The sequence below is a fragment of the Pinus tabuliformis genome, chromosome 2_1, assembly GCF_031772625.1.
Source record: "Pinus tabuliformis cultivar Carrire ecotype Pingquan chromosome 2_1, CPIR1, whole genome shotgun sequence".
NCBI classification, from domain to species: Eukaryota; Viridiplantae; Streptophyta; class Pinopsida; order Pinales; family Pinaceae; genus Pinus; species Pinus tabuliformis.
The window spans coordinates 603,117,143-603,133,595 of record NC_142299.1 but is presented as its reverse complement, the minus strand read 5'-3'; the positions used below and the strand labels follow the sequence as shown (position 1 = coordinate 603,133,595).

At 34.3% G+C, this 16,453-nt stretch overlaps 2 protein-coding genes across 2 annotated transcripts; both read right to left on the bottom strand.

Annotated features, from left to right (window-relative positions):
• Positions 1-5,572: 5,572 nt before the first annotated feature.
• On the bottom strand, positions 5,573-6,538 carry LOC149201911 (abscisic stress-ripening protein 3-like). Its single transcript, XM_089399856.1, has 2 exons — positions 6,222-6,538; positions 5,573-5,974 (listed from the first exon to the last, which is right to left on the bottom strand). Exons 1-2 carry the CDS (start codon positions 6,423-6,425, stop codon positions 5,789-5,791), a joined length of 390 nt encoding a protein of 129 aa, XP_089255982.1. The 5' UTR covers positions 6,426-6,538; the 3' UTR covers positions 5,573-5,788.
• Positions 6,539-10,333: 3,795 nt separating this feature from the next.
• Positions 10,334-13,175, bottom strand: LOC149201910 (putative receptor-like protein kinase At1g11050). Its single transcript, XM_089401404.1, has 3 exons — positions 13,044-13,175; positions 11,460-11,545; positions 10,334-11,306 (listed from the first exon to the last, which is right to left on the bottom strand). Exons 1-3 carry the CDS (start codon positions 13,173-13,175, stop codon positions 10,334-10,336), a joined length of 1,191 nt encoding a protein of 396 aa, XP_089257530.1.
• Positions 13,176-16,453: the final 3,278 nt, after the last annotated feature.

Here is a 16,453-nt window from a genome sequence, read left to right as displayed (position 1 = left end):
GCCTTAGCAATGTAAGCCAAGGCAAGGCCTGTGTGTAATAGAATTATTTTCTCCGTTGTCTTGTGCTTTGAAGTCTCCTGTTGTTTTTGTTGTATTTACCATAAATGCGCTCCTCTGAACCTATCACGAAATGGGCTGAAATAGTGAGAAAAGAAAGACTTAAAAACATATGAGAAGGTTTTGATCTCTGTCTCTCGAGGATTTTAGAGAAACATTGGCTTAACATGATTCTCGGGTGGATAAAACATTGTAGATACCAAACTGGTTTGGGGTCGGTCAGGAAAAATGTGGTTGCACCAACTAACATTAGAGGGGATGGCGACAATAATATGAGCCAAAGCCCACAAAATGAATCTAACATCGTGATCGATGGCTTTGATTTATCAAAAGTGTCAAACATAAAGGAAAATTGCGACAGCCGAAATAACAGATATGTACTTGACGTGTGTAAAATCAAGGACTTACACTCTTTGAATATATCTATGTTGAATTCCATGGGAAGATGGTACATGAAAATCCTTTACCCTGCGAAGTTCACACTAGGTGGCGACAACAACAAAGATTCTAATAAATTTTTAAAGAGATGTCACTTAATGGGCAAAAAAACAAACGGATAGGTATCTAACGAAGATGTAAAGGATAGATGAATGCCTAGCCTGACAAAATAAAAATAAGTACACATTTAGTGTAATTAATTAATAATAATAATAATAATATAAAATTATTTCTTGTATAATTAATTATAATCATAGTTTAAAATAAAATTATAATTTATTTAACTTGTATCATTCTTTTTATTTTAACAATAAGAAATATATAACGATGTAAGTGTCTTGATGTTTATTATGGATTTATATAATTGCACTAGTTTTTGCCACCCGTAATTTATGTCTTTAGTAACTACTACAAAGTGCTATCTACTATATGTCTTTTGTAGCTATTACAAAAGGCCATTTACCATGCCTTAGATTAGACCAAAAACCATGTAGGACCAAACTTCCCCATCTAACTATTATACCACACCCTCCCAACTCTAATTCATGATAATTATTATATTAAATACTTTAAAAAATATCAAAGATCATTTTAATATACAAGTCACTCAATTACGGAATGTTCATTATTTTTGCTAAAATATTTGTGCATTGTTAAACTATCAAAAGCCAACTTATTCAAATAACATAGTTTGAAGTTTTGCAGTTACATATTGAACATTTTAATAACGAATTCGGAAAGCCAATATTAAAGAATTACTTTCGGTTGGTATATCCTCATGATTATTTTTTAATATATATATATAAACTTATTCTGCATCCTTAACTGTAAAATCCCTCAGCTCTTAACTCAAACTTGCTATTTTATTATCTTATATTTATTGTCATAAAATAAACGGGACGGTGTGGCTACTTTTATAAATGTGAAAGGAAATGAAAAAATCGAAAGCCGGAGAAATTCGCACCCAAAGAATTCAACCTGTGATAAATGGGAAGAATGCGATGCAGAGGTCCTTTTACTGCAGTCGCTCCTTCATGCGTTGCAGGCCAATACCATCGAAGATTTTAAATTCGAATTTAGAAATTGGAAATTCATAATGATATTAATTAGAAAGCCCATCGCTTTTCAGAATCAGTAAGTCTAATCTATTTCTGATACTTGGTTGATGTCCATCATTACGACACACAGAAAAATCTCAAATCCCTGCTTATTGAGTTTGTTAAAAGTCCCCCGTTGTCATTTTCAGAAATTTTAACCACTTTATAACTTAAAATCATCCCAATATTAGGGTAGTTAGGGTATCTGAGAATTATATTTTTACAATATTTTTGTGAAGCATTAGATTTCAAAATTGGTGTGCTTTATCATACAATATGTTTTTCAAATTATGTTTGAATTACGTGTGGATATATCAACTTGTTAAGAGTTCTATCTGTGTTGGGTTACAATATTTTACGTTGTTAAAACTTTATCTAAGTTGGATTTAAATTAATACTTAAAATATAAGTATATTTTAGATAAAATTAAATTAAATTATTAGTTGTATTTCCTGGGTGACAATATTTTAACTTGTTAAAACTTTATCAAGTTGGATTTAAATTAATAAGTAAAATATAAGTATTTTAGATAAAATTAAAATAAATTATTATTTGTATTTTTTACAAAATCTAGTAAAAACTTTGATTGATACTTTGAATTTAACTTTGATTGATAGTTTGAATTTAAAATTTTGTCTAGTTGAAGTGTAAAATCATCTGAAAACAAAAAATGTATGTAAAATCATCTGAAGACTACAATGTGTGAGCAGCAGATTCAAATGTATATGGAAATATGATGCTCACTCCTCTGAAATTCATTTTCTTAGGAACATAAAAGAATCCTGAAATTTCCCCTCGATTTCTAATTATAATATTTAGAAGTAGCGAATTTCTTGTAAAAAGAAGTGGGCTGCTTTCAGAAGAAGGCGAGACCTATGTTTGGGCCTTGGTTCGAGCAACATTCCACGTGGCGATAACCCCGGTCTCATTTTAAATTGGGTATGTCTACATAGTCTCCGGTTGGGATTTTTTCATTTGCCAACAAATTCAAAGGAGACCAGGACCAGATTAGTTGGATTCACGCTAATTATAAGGGAGGTTTCGATGCTATAAAGCACTAGTGATGTAGAATTAAGCATAAGTGCATGGATTTCGAAGGGACGGTGCGAGAGTTCTCCACTGCAATCGGTTTTGTGTAGTGGACGGTTTTAATTTTGACATGACGCTGTAAATATTGTCTTGGGCATGTAAATTAAAAGAAATTATGAAAAGAGGCAATATCACATTGGTTTAATAAGCAAGAATGTAAACTAGTAAAACACCTAGGTTTAGTGAATACTTGTCTTAAAACAGGGGAAGAAGAGGATATATGAAGAGGAATACATGTCACGTATTTTATATGCAAATGCAATTTCAAGTTTGATGCTTGCAATGGTATGTATTAGATTAAACATTGCACATGGAGTGGGAGTATTGAGGAAGTATATGTTAAAACTAGGGAAGGAGAATTGGGCCTAAGTAAAGTGGTTTTTCAAGTATTTTTCATATAATTGGGCATAAGTAAAGAGGTTTTTCAAGTATTTATGTGGCACAAATAACTACAGATTGTGCTACTAAAGAAGACCAAGATTAGATAGAGTGTTGGACATACATGCCTTTCTTAATGCAGAATGGGCTCCAGATTTGGATTGTAGAAGATCTACAAGCAAGTGTGTGTTTAACCTATATTTTAGAAGAATAAGTTGGATGAGCTCTCATCTGCAAAATTTGAATGCATGGTAGTCACTCATGCAAGAAAGGAAGCAATATGGTTATAGAGATTGTGTTAAGTTATTGGGTTGGTATAAAGGACTTTAAAGTAGATTGTTATTGAGATTGTGTTAAGTATTGGGTTGGTATAAAAGACTATAAAAATAGATTGTGAAAGTCAGAGTGTTGTCTTGTTAGTGGAGAAATCAACTTATAATTCAAATAAAAAAGCATATTGATGTTCAATATCCTTCATGGGAGTTATGATTGAAGACAAGAAGGTGATATTAGAAGAATTAGAAACTTTGAAGAATGTTGTAAATTCAATAACACAATTTTTGAGCACTAAGAAGTTCTCTTGGGTAGAGAAATAAAGAGAATTAATGTCCTAGATTGTTTATCATGCAATCCTATGACCCATTGTATGCAAAGAAAACAACGAGTCTGTGATTGTTAGGTTGAATATGTGTTTTATTCTTTGCATGACTATCACAATGCACTGGGGTGGTAGGCCCTTGTATTGGGGTGGTTTGGGGGGCTAGCGTGGAATGACCCCGACATGGGGGTAGCAACTCTATAAATAAAATTGGAGTTGTTTTTTGCTTTCACATTTGGTGGTTGTTGGCACATAGTTTTTTCTAAAAGTATTTATGTGGCACATGATGGTTTTTCCCATGGTTTTATAGTTTTTGTTAAGGAACTATAATTATATTCTAATATAGGGTAAAAGCCTCAATGGTTGATTATTCCCAGGGATATAAATTGTATTGTAATATTGTTCAAAAGTTTATATATATATATATATATATATATATATATATGTATATATATATATATTGTTGGTTTTCCTCATTTGGATATGTATGATAAAATCTATGTGTTAATGTGTGTGATTTCTATTGTATACTTTTTATTTTAATTAAGAATATGTTTGTAGAAATTAATTTTATAAATTGCCTTTTCATCTTTTTCTTTTATTTTACTATCATTTCTTTTTAATTTACTCTTCCCCATCTCTTTCGCTCATCCATTGGAAAAATTTCCCTTTGTTTTTTTAACTTTTATTTTCTTAACCATTACCATTTTGTGCACTTGGTTAGTTCTTTTGTAGCCTCATTTCTTTCATCCCATTCATGTGGGTGCAAGGGAATAAGGTGTTTAGTTATTGCCTCTTGCTAGTGGTCCTCTGGCTGAGAGGTCAACAATAGTCCTATATGTGTGGTCTACCCCTCCTCATATCTTCAAGGAAATTGAAGATGTAAAATGAGAAGCGGGAATTAAGTGATAACACATTATTGATGTTGAAATATGGGTGCATACTAGAAAAGCAAGATACTTGCAAAGTGTGGACATTTATTAGCAACTAAATGGGAAAAGCTTTAGTAGCTGAATGACATACAGAGACATAAATGAGCTAATTAACACTATAATGATTTTAGTTAAAAAACTTGCAAACCTTGAGTTATCCATATCTAACGAAAAAAGTGATTTACAAGACAATATTTAAATCAATTCTTCATCTAAATAAATGTTTTTACTTTACCTTTTGGTTATATATACTATTAACAACTTAGATACAAGCATAGATAAATCTAGTTTATTAAACAAATTATTATATATACTTTAAATTATATTTTAATCCAACCAAAACTATAAACTTTAGCAAGCATAACAAATAAACTATACATTATATTAAATTCATTTAATATAATTAGTATCTAGTTGATAAAAATAACAGAATAATCAATTTAATTTTTTTTTTCATTAAATCATAATACCATACTGTTCACACTATTCTTTTGATTGAGAAATCCATCCCGGTATGAATTAAATTTACAATAATATAAATATGTTATGCATAGTCAAACTTCTCTATCATATTATAGTTGAGAGATGTTAGCATAATGTGGCATAGGTTGGTTCGTAATAGAGATCTTATTATAAAGATAATGGCCATTTTAAATTTACTGCCCCAATTAAATGACGGGTTGATATTAAAATGATGATATGCATCAAAATACGATACGTTTTAATATATAAATAGATTTTATTATAATATTTGTACTTTGGAAATAATAGAAAAATAACCTAACTACTTTTGAGAGGTAAAACCTTCTTTCAAAATAGAAATACAAAAATGTGCTGGTACGCAATTTTTTTGGTTTGAAACTTTGAAAGTTGAGACTTTGTTTTGCCCGTTGTAACTTGCGAAAATAGATTACCAAGAAAATATTTATGCGGGGTGTATTAATATGTGAAATTGTTGACCGGAAAGGAAGGACCAAAGCGAGAAAAACGAACGAGGTGGTTTTCATACATAACTCTGCAAATAATAGAAATGGCGCTGAATCACAAGCCCCAGACATTCTACTTTCATAACAATATAATATTCGCCATACAATGTTTATTTGGATTAGCGGACGAACCATCCAACAAATGAACAAATTATCTGACTGACGTGAACACATTTATTATTTTAAACGAATACATGATGTGCGTGTGGATGGCTAAAATAGATGGTGGTGATGTTTTTTGCCATGAGCTTCTTTTGCTCTCTTCTTCGACTCCTCCCTCTTGTGATGTTCATGGACGGCATATCCCCCTGCTCCAACTGCAACTGTGGCCGCAATCTTTTCTTGCATCTTATGTCTCTCTGCGTGTTCCGGATCCTTCTTTACTTGGTGCTTCTCATGCTGCACACATGTCAAATTACATTAACATACACATTCACTTTCTTACGTTATAAAAATCATCGAAACGATTCTGGTTTTGGGCGTATTCTAGTTTATGAAGACTGTACAAAATACAAGAAACAATACAGGGATATATATTATCCCATGAGTTGATCTGACTGATATCGTGGAGGACCTAAATATACTTTACTCGACATTTGGATATGAAAATTTAGAATTAATGAGTAAAGGATATAATATGCAGTACCATTGCAAACGCTCCGGCAGCCGCTGCTCCCATTTCCCCCAAATGCCCCATACGCTTATGATGCTTCTCGTCTTTCCTTGCCCTCTCGTATTCTGATTCATTCAACTTATACGTGCTCGCTGTGCCAGAGTAAGGAATCCCGGAGGCGACGTTGTTGCTTTCCATTTCCTTATGATGGTGGTGCTCATGTTTCTTGAGACCCATCTTTTCGAATGATTAGAAACACAACTGAATTCGATCACAATCGACGAAAATGCAGAGAATGGTTTCTACACAGTCGCAGTACTTTAAACTTTGTTATATGATTGTTATATATAGCGGGCGTTGGATAAACACCTTCGCTATTAAGGAAAGCATAACGCGTAGAAAGCGCAGAAGTGAAGAGCCCACAGCCACCAGAATGTTCTGGGCGGTCAAAGCAGAGGAAGAAGTCGAGCACAATGCAGGGGACGTTGATGGGATATGTTGAGTGTGAATTAATTGCAGAGCCATAATTAAAAATTCGTCAATCGAAACGCGTGATTATTCAAAGCGAGGGTCATAGTTAAATTGGCAGAGCCATTTATTCGTGATTGGTAAATGGAGAACTAAACAAGAAGGCACGCAGGAAGGTCTATCTGAAACGGGACAGATGAGTGTTGTTTTTAGAATAGACGCGCTTTCTAAACGCGGGTTCATCCTCATCCACTGCTTATTCAAAGCGTGGGTGCAAGTATGGAGAACTAAACGAAGAAGGCGCACAGGAAGGTCAACCTGAAACGGGAGAGAATGAGAGTTGTTTCTAGAATAGACTTGCTTTTTAAACGCGGGTTCATCCTCATCCACTGCTAAACGCGGGTCATTGTTTATAAGTAATTAAAACTATGCCGTTGTTATATATAGCGTGAGTTGATAAGAACCTTCGCTACTAAGCAAAGAATAACGCGTAGAAAGCGCGGAAGTGAAGTGGCCACAGCCACCAGAATGTTCTGGGCGGTCAAAACAGAGGAAGAAGTCGATCACAATGCAGCGGACGTTGATGGGATATGTTGAGTGTGAAGGAATGCCAGAGCGTGGGTGCAGGTGTGGAGAGCGACACGAGAAGGCGCACAGGAAGGTCTAAGGATGAGTGTTGTTTTCAGAATAGACGCGCTTTTTAAACGCGGGTTCATCCCATCCACTGCTAAACGCGGGTGTTTCAAATTGTTTATAAATAATTAAAACTATGCCGTTCTTCATGTCGTGGAACATCGAATTCTTTGAGTCGAACTTCTAGATTCATATATTAGTCACACGTAACACGTCTCACATACATGTAAGCTTTAAAATTTAAATTTTGACAATAATATATTAAAGTTTAAATATAATTTAAATAATAATTATATTAATACTCTACTGAATAAATATTTTTTTATTTCTTTCCTTAAAACGTTTTATTAATAATAATTTTATATAATTTAACTTTTATATTTTCTTTCAAAATATATATATATATATATATATTAAAATTAGTAATTTTCTTAAATAACGATTTGATGTAAGTATTTCTTTTTTCCCATATTATATTAATAATATTTTAAAATAATTATTTACTGTAAATACTTCCTTTTTCAATTTTGATTGGGCATATCATAGAAAATCTTTTTCGTTTAATTATTAAATGGCATATTAAAAAATATTCAAAATAAAATAAATGAATGAAGTAAATATGAAGTAAACATGTTAAAGAATTTAAGCTTTGATTTTTGAGAAACTTATTCTACAACCTATTATGAGAACAAAGTGTAATTCCGCCATCACCTATTATGAGAACAAAGTGTAATTCCGCTATGGTTCAATCTGAATTTAACATGTGTATCATTTAAAATAAAAATAGAATATTTTCTAAACAAAAAAGTAATGTCAACCAAAATAAAAAACAAAAATGAATATGCATATTTAATTAGTATTAATTAAAATAATTATAAAATATTAATAATCTCAACTTCACTATCATCGTTGGATGTCGTTGGTATTACAACCAAATACAGTTAAAATATTTTACTCACTCTCAATAATAAATAAAATATTTTGATATCCATATTACTTAATATAATTTTATATCAATTTTTAAAGGGAATAAAGTAATTAGAAGTTAAAAAGTGTGAGTAAGATGTTTAAATTTATGCTTTTAAAAATATTTCAACATGGATTTAAATAAACTATTTGAAAATCTAGCATATGTCCATATCAAATTCATATATCTCTATATATAAATATAAAAAGAAATGTCAAAAAAATATTTTAATGTCATATATAATAAAAAATTTAATGTCCAAAAAAATAAAATAAAAAATTAAAATATAAAATTAAAATATAAAGTCCTTATTAATAAGAATAACAAAGATTATGTATATATTATATAAAGAAATTGAAAAAAAATATTTAAAATGTTTTAAGTAATTTCTCTATTTTATATTGTGGTTTTTTTTAGGTATATTTTTTTCGTCAATATAGATAGTGTGTTTAGTAGCATAATATTTGGGAAAAAATATTGTTTAGCTTTAATTAAATTTTAGCATATAGATATATAGTCTCAATCAAATTTTAATGTAACATTTTATCAATAAGTACACATTTCTTTCGTTAGAATTAAAAATAACCCCAACTTAAATTCTGTCTGGTGGTAGGAAAGGAAAAAGAGATTTTAAAAATAACTCGCGATTAAAATCGTTTGGAGAAAGGAAATAAATAAATAAATTACATTTTTCGAAAGGAATGCTGGTAGGTGGTGTGATGACAAGATCCAAAAAGTTCAAGAAATAGAGAGAGGTCATGCACCGCACATGCTGCCCTTTTGCACTGTTTGGAATGCCACTGTATATTCCAAGAAATTTATGATAAATCATGACATCAGAGATGATGTCGGATGTGGGTGCATTTTCATGAACACATCTATCTGTTGTTGTCTATAATGAGAATTTTTGGAAATTTTACCGGTGGATTTTTCTAGTCAAAATTCGGCAGTAATTTATTGGAATCGCAAGTTTGATAGCTAGTTTCTGCACAATCAAAGCGTCCCAGGGGTTTTTCACGGTGCTGAATCCAAATATGCACTTAAAAAACCATTTTAACTACAACAAATCAAAATTTAACCTCAATTTCTTCCACCGAATTCCATAACCGAAATCTCCAAAAAAATCGCATTATAGACAACTCCCATCTATCTCACTGCCGCCAACATAAATATATATTGATTTACTTTCATTTACAGAAAGGTTAAAAACACGTCGGAAGCCCAAATTTACTGAGTTCATTTCATTTACAGAATGTTACATTGGACAATTATCGTCATCCGCTGCAATCCTACTCGCCTTCACTGGTTTCATCGCCCCAGATATTTTATGTAGATCCTCTGAAGTAAGTAGAAAAATGTTGTCAGAAATCCCTAGAGAATCGTTTCATTCATCTGTAAGGAAAGATATTCCATGATGCATCAGTGGCAAAGTTCTGTTGGGAATTTTAGGGAACTCCGCTTCTCCCTCCAACATCTTCACGACCTCCACTATTCCAGGTCTAAATGCTACCATAACGTGGGTACACAGAATACCCACCAAAACAAATCTCTCCACCTCGTTATGCCTGATTCTGTCATCTATTATTTTACTTGTCTTTCCTTATTTTACCAACGCCCATGCTCAATCTATGATGAGATAATGGGAGGTCGACTCTGCAGAAAAAGAGCTAACCAACCATATATTAGGGATTTAATGCGCTCAAAGCAGCACGTGACTTAACGCTATATACACCAATTTTATTTGTGAGTTGGTCGTAGAGAGCATATTCGAAGGCCAAGTAGTCGTGCGTACTTGCTACCCTTGTTGTCAAACGAGATTCTTCGATATCTTCTTTAGTCATGATCCTTGCCAAACTAAAATTGGCAACACCAGCATTCATATCTTCGTCTAATAGAATGTTAGTGGCCTTGATGTCTCAATGATAAATCACAGGCTCGATTCTGTCGTGGAGATACGCCAGCCCCTTGGCTGTCCCCATCATGATATTCCTGCTCTGCGGCCAACTCAAAGGTTGGGCCATGGAATTTTGTCCAAAGAGATGGTCATCCAGACTGCCATTGGGCATGTAATCGTATATCAGAAACCGCTAATGCCCTTCCCTTTCATCTTGGCTACGCAGAAGCCTCTCAAAACAACCAGATTCATGTGCCTCGTGTTGTTGATGATCTCCACCTCGTTCATGAATTCGGAATCCCCTTCCGGAGTGCAGTTTCTGGTTCTCTTCACTGCGATCCGCCGACCGTCATCAATCGTTCCTTTGTACACTGTACTGAAGCCCCCTTGGCCGATGATATTTCTGTCACTGAAATTATCGGTGGCGATCTTGATCTCCTGAATGCCGAACCACATTGCCTCGGTGTTGGGTTTCATGGCAGACTTCAAAAAAATTTCATTCCGCATCATGAATCCCTTGTACAAAGCCTTATGATTCCTCCTCCTCACCCACAAACTGTAGAGAAGCCCAAAAGTGCAGATCAGGAGGGTTGCAATAGTGTCGAGTATTCTATAGGCTAAAACTGGGCAGCGAGAGACGGTTTGGATGAAGGGCAGGTGAAGAATAGATTGAACAGTATTTGGGCTCTTGGGCCCAAATTCATTGACCACTCTGGTGGAATACAACACCATAAAATAGTAGCATTTCTCACTAGTTGCAGTACTTGTCAAATTTTTGTACATGTCCACCAGAATCTTATGAACGAGGTCTCCACTATCTTTGCATAGCTCACAGGAAGCCATATCTGAGAGGTTTCCTTTGCAGGCTGAGTCGAGGTTAGTAGTTCCCATTTTGTGAATACGGTCCTGCTTGGTTTGTATGCCCACGCAGAGGAGAGGGCTCGATACAAACCCACACAAACTATTCTCCAAACAGATCGCCACCAAGTCTGGCAACAGACCTAGAGAGCCCAACTTCTGCTGAAATTGCTTGAGACAGGCAACGACAAAGGCATTTCTGGGAAGATCAAAAAGGGATGTGTCTCTCAAGTACTGAGCTAATCCTACTCCAAACAAGCCAAGCAATGTCTCGCAACATGGGCTATCATTCCCGCCACTAATACATGATTCATAGGAAGACTTATCCTAAGGAAATTTACTGACATACTGTAAGTCCATTGGACATTTTGCATTAGCGAACACTCAATATTGTAATGAGAGCAGCTGCAGGAGGAAGATAATCTCCATTTTCATTTTTTTTATCCCGCACGATCGACGAAGCAAATGGCCAAAGAACTTCAATCTAATGCAGGGAATGAGGAGGCTAAAGCAGAGACCTTGTTCACCTACAAGTACCTGAAAACAGGTCACACACAGCCATGTATGCCAGAATTCAGACAACTCTGAGTCGCCTCTACTTTCATGGCGATGGAAACTCCTATGGCCTCCCACAGGTTATGGCAGTGGTGCGCCTTTCGGTCCTCTAATAATTTCCACCTTATTCACATGACGCAATCATCATTTCTTAGCATCTCTACATCTCTGGTTCGCGTTGCAGCAAGAAATTTAATTAAGATGAATGGTGAGACACTCTTGCTAGATTACGTGGCGGCCGACGAATCTAGCTACAGTTTTGTGTGAGACAAAGCCTCACCATAAAAAGGCATTTGGCTTAATTATATACTTTAAATTAAGTAAGAATAAATATATTTAAAAAAAACATATTTTGAAAACATAAAATAATAATTTATTCCCATTTTTCTTAATAGAAAATATTAAACATTTCGGTACATTTGTAAAAATTATTTTAGATTAGTGTTTTCAACATCTCAACAATCAATCTTCCTCCATAAAATTTACTATGGAGAATGAAGTTGACGGGTGCCTGCGTTTTCTTGATGTCCTCATTTCGAAGAAGGATGATAGTTCTTTTTCCCAGAAGGTGTTTTGGAATAAAACTCATACTGAGAAATATCTTCATTCTAAGTCTCATCATTTCTCTACTCAAAAGTTGGGTGTTCTCAACACGCTAGCTACTCGTGTGCTGAGAATCTTTGATGAAAACAACCTCTATAAAGAGAAAGTCCATCTCTTTAATGTGTTTGTTAATAATGGATATAGTAGGTGCCAAGGTCTAGAAGCTTTCCTTAAAGCTATCAGAGGTCCCAGAGTGAAGAAAGACCCTAGAGATCGAATCTCAAGGTCGCATCTTCCTTTCATCCAGGGGACCACTGACAAGATTGCGAGAATCCTAAGGAAGCATAATGTTCCCTCAACCTTTAAACCCCTCAACATGTTGGAAGTAATGGAGAAAGCTAAACTTAGATTATTGTTATGATGATGATAGGTTTGAGACTCTAATCTTAGACCTCATATCCTAATATCTAGGGAGTGGAGTGTGAAAGCCTATATATTTGAGGCTCATCTGACTCAATGTAAGTAGAAGGGCTTGTATGAGTGTTTGTACACTCTCCAGGTATCTCACATGGAGAGCCATTTAATATATAGTATATATATATAAGCCATTTAATATATAGTATATATATTCACTTTTTAACATGATATTAGAGTTGCAAGGTTGTCGACCCTGTACGCTGAGTGAAGGGCACGACTGAGGCGAAATCGTCACATGTTTTCAGTGCATAAACATGACAATCCCATTGTGACAGTTTACACGTATTTTATTTTAACATTTCGTCGCAGATGTAGTTAGAACATCGCGAATCCGTGTTGTACAAGGGCGATGAACTTCGTGAGTTTGCGGAGGTAAATCACGCCGACTGCGGAAACTTAAAAAAAAAAGTTGGGTGTTTTTTGTTTATTGGAAAGCCTGCGAGCATGGAAAGAGGGGCACGTTTTCGCTTTTTGCTTCTTCAGTTGTGGAAGAGGCCGAAGATCCGAGGAGCTCGGCCAGACTGGTGCGTCTGCCAAGAGATTGCGGTGTCAATTTGATTGTTTCAAAGAAGCTCGCACATAAAATCGTCATGTCATTTTGTCTGGGAATCTAAAGCCCACTTGCATCCCATCACAAATTTCTGAGGATCTGTGCATAGTAGAGGCTGCAAAGGAGGTTTGCGTGTGTAGTAGCAACATCTGTGTAGATTGGAGGTGTTCTCTATGGAGGTTGCGTGCTTCAGCTTTCCACAGTCCACGTGCTTCAACAGTGCACATGCTTGAACAATCCACGTGCTTGATCCACATGGAGGAGGCCGCGAAATCTTATTGTTTGAGAAAATTAAGTTGCAGGTTGTGGAGATAGGAAAATCAATTGGGATCTTAAAATCAATTGGGTTAATTTTTTCTTCTAACCTATTTTATGCCACAATGAAAATGTGAAAGTCCTTGTTGATTTGAACTTATCTTCAGAAATATGTGTTATCAGAAATTGCTAATTACATACATCAGAATTAGATATTGATAATGTTTCCAGCTTGTGAGAGGTCGTTTTGTTGCTTGTCGCCAGAGCTGAGGGCACTGAGACCTGCGTGGCACAAAAGCCATAGTCTACAAGGTTCTACAGTTGAAGAGCTACCAAAGGGAGAAGTTTCCCGCCTGTGTGGTAACGGGGTTGTTGGAGCTCGTTAGAGGACCGTGTGGAGTCGAAAAGAAATCTCGAAGCAAGATAAAGTGAGATAAGCTAGACTTTAACAACATGTCTATATTTTCAGATATTTTTAATTCTGATGATGATGTTTTTCTCATGTGGGCATTTGGCATTAACATGGGTAGTATGTTCGAGTCAAAAGAAATTTCAGAAAAAACAATATGGTTCTGTTGATGACCACGAGAATCAAGAGGCACAGTCTGTTGTGTAAGATCCTGAGATTGAAGACACACGAGCTGATCTTCATTTGGCGCCTTCATTTGACTTCATTTGAATAGTAATCCTTTTTGTTATATTTTTTCTTTAATGAATAACCGTACCTTTCCAAATTTGGGGATGAATTGATAGATTATAGCCGTTTCCTATCCCATTAAAATTAAATTTTGAATTTGATTATGGTACAAATTTATTTGTTTATGAAATTTTGATTATGGTACAAAAGAATAATTATTGCAAAACACTGATAATTTGATAATTGGTTATTATGAATGTTTGTATATAGAAATTGATTGGTAATATGGGATCTTTGAATATTTGGGGAAAGCCATATCAGAAAAACAAAAATACTGAAAGTTTTGTTACCGCTTTGCCTCTATACATGGAAACAGTACTGTGGGTTCTCTTCGTAAGCATGCTGACTACCAAGGTGATTTTGTAGCATATGCAGGAAAAAATAAGAAAATGGTGAGATGGCAATGGTCGGGGACCTGTTGGCTGTGCTGATGAAAGAGAAATAAGGGGTGAAAAATTGCTTCATCTATCCCTAAGATGAGATAGTTCGTTTACCCTTTATCTTCGCATCCATCGTAGTTGGCAAAATGTCTTGATTTCCTACGAAATCGATTGTATTGTATACATTAAATACATATCAACAAATTCCATTTAATGTTGTTTCAGAATAAAATAATTAAAAAGTAGTTATATCGATCATAATAACATTAATAATTTATTTGGGAATATTTCAATTGAATAAAAATAAGTCTTTATTATCTTTCGTTTAAAATGTAGTGGATTTGACCCAAGCTTTTAAGTGAGGTGATTGTTTTGCTTAATTATGGTGAATTAAAATCAATATTTATCGGCATTTTAAAGGATTTAACTACAGGTAATATTATTAGTTTAATATCATAACTCATTAATATCATCGACAAAAAATCACCATTGTTGATCTAACAATTTTAAATCTTCTTTCGAGTTCAGTTTAGTTAATAATTCTCTCTAAATTTAATTGAGAAAATGAATAGGATTAGATGGAGAAAATCTTCCCTTTCCCTATCATCTAGGTCTGCTTCTAGACAACGGAATGCATGCCTAATGAATTCTCCATATGAGTATTATATAAAAAATAAGTTAAGCAAAGTATCTATTTCCAAAGTAAATTTCTTTTTGTATTTTTGTGCTACCACTCACTACTACACAAAAAGGGTATTTAAGACATTTTAAAATTATCATTGTCTCAATATATTAAATTAATACTACACAAAAAGGGTATTTAAAACATTTTAAAAGTATCGTTGTCTCAATATATTAAATTATTATTTGTTGGTGGGAAAAAATATCATAAAAGGGTATTTAAGACATTTGTTTAAGACGAAACTATCATTTCATCTTAAAATTATGAAAAAATATCACAAATTGCGCAGAAAGGGACATAAAGAAAATAAAGAAGAGATGAGGTTAAAGAGCATGAGAGCGAGGTTAAGGAGCATGAGAGCGAGGTTAAAGAGCATGAGAAAGAGTTAGACGCGATTGGCAAGAGATAAGGCACAAATGAGGTTAAAGAGCATGAGAGCTTGGTAGATGCAACTTGCAAGGACAACACTAGTAGTGCCACTCTCAATTACAATACCTCTTGATCCATCTCTAACTTGGAACATAGGAGGATGTATTGGCACAACCTGACACCTGAAACTGATTTCCTTCACATACAAATAATAAAAATTTGCACCTGCGTTCATTGCATCTACGAGAGGCTGAGAACTACATGTTTGTTGAAGAACATTGAACTATATTAAGTAGAATTCGCAAGAGTGAGGCAATATGAAAGTTTGTGATTTATCCTATGGCTTAATTGAGAAATTAGTGAAAAGTTACCCCTATCAAGCCCCATTATTCAAGCCTCGGTAAACCCTTGGTTATTCAATGCACACTCAAATGCAAAACCTTCGAATTTTTTGGTACACATGTTGACTCGTGTCAAGTTTAGGTCATCCACTTCCATCAAAGTGAGAGGAATTTCAAGAGTCTATATAATCACTGTGATAATTACATTGAGAAGAGATTGAGGGGTTCTTATAGGGAGGAGCTTGTGCACTCTATTGTGCCTACTCTTCTCCGCATATCTGAATTTTGAAGGTCATAATTTTGAATGTTTGGGACCCATTTGCTTGAAACAAGTGAGTATCATCACCTATATTTGCATTTCTATTAGAATAAATTTAGCATTTGACCTAGACTAATGTGCTTCTTGAGCTTGTGTTGTATTGAAAGGTGACACTTTTTATTATTGGGAAAAAATATTATGAGGAGCAGAGGAACACAAGAACCCATGCAAGGAAAAATATTGTAAGGAGTAGAGAAGCACAAGGGCTCTTTTGGGGAAGAAAAGTATTATAAGGAGCAGAGGACCATAACAATCCTTGTAGGGAGATATTGATGGG

Coding starts and splice junctions, on each gene's coding strand:
- LOC149201911 (XM_089399856.1), bottom strand. CDS start 6,425: ATGGGTCTCAAGAAACATGAGCACCACCATCATAAGGAAATGGAAAGC. Junction 5,975..6,221: donor CTGCCGGAGCGTTTGCAATG/GTACTGCATATT, acceptor ACATGTGTGCAG/CATGAGAAGCACCAAGTAAA.
- LOC149201910 (XM_089401404.1), bottom strand. CDS start 13,175: ATGACGATTTTATGTGCGAGCTTCTTTGAAACAATCAAATTGACACCG. Junction 11,546..13,043: donor AAGAAGCAAAAAGCGAAAAC/GTGCCCCTCTTT, acceptor ACCTGTTTTCAG/GTACTTGTAGGTGAACAAGG. Junction 11,307..11,459: donor GGCCATTTGCTTCGTCGATC/GTGCGGGATAAA, acceptor ATCATGTATTAG/TGGCGGGAATGATAGCCCAT.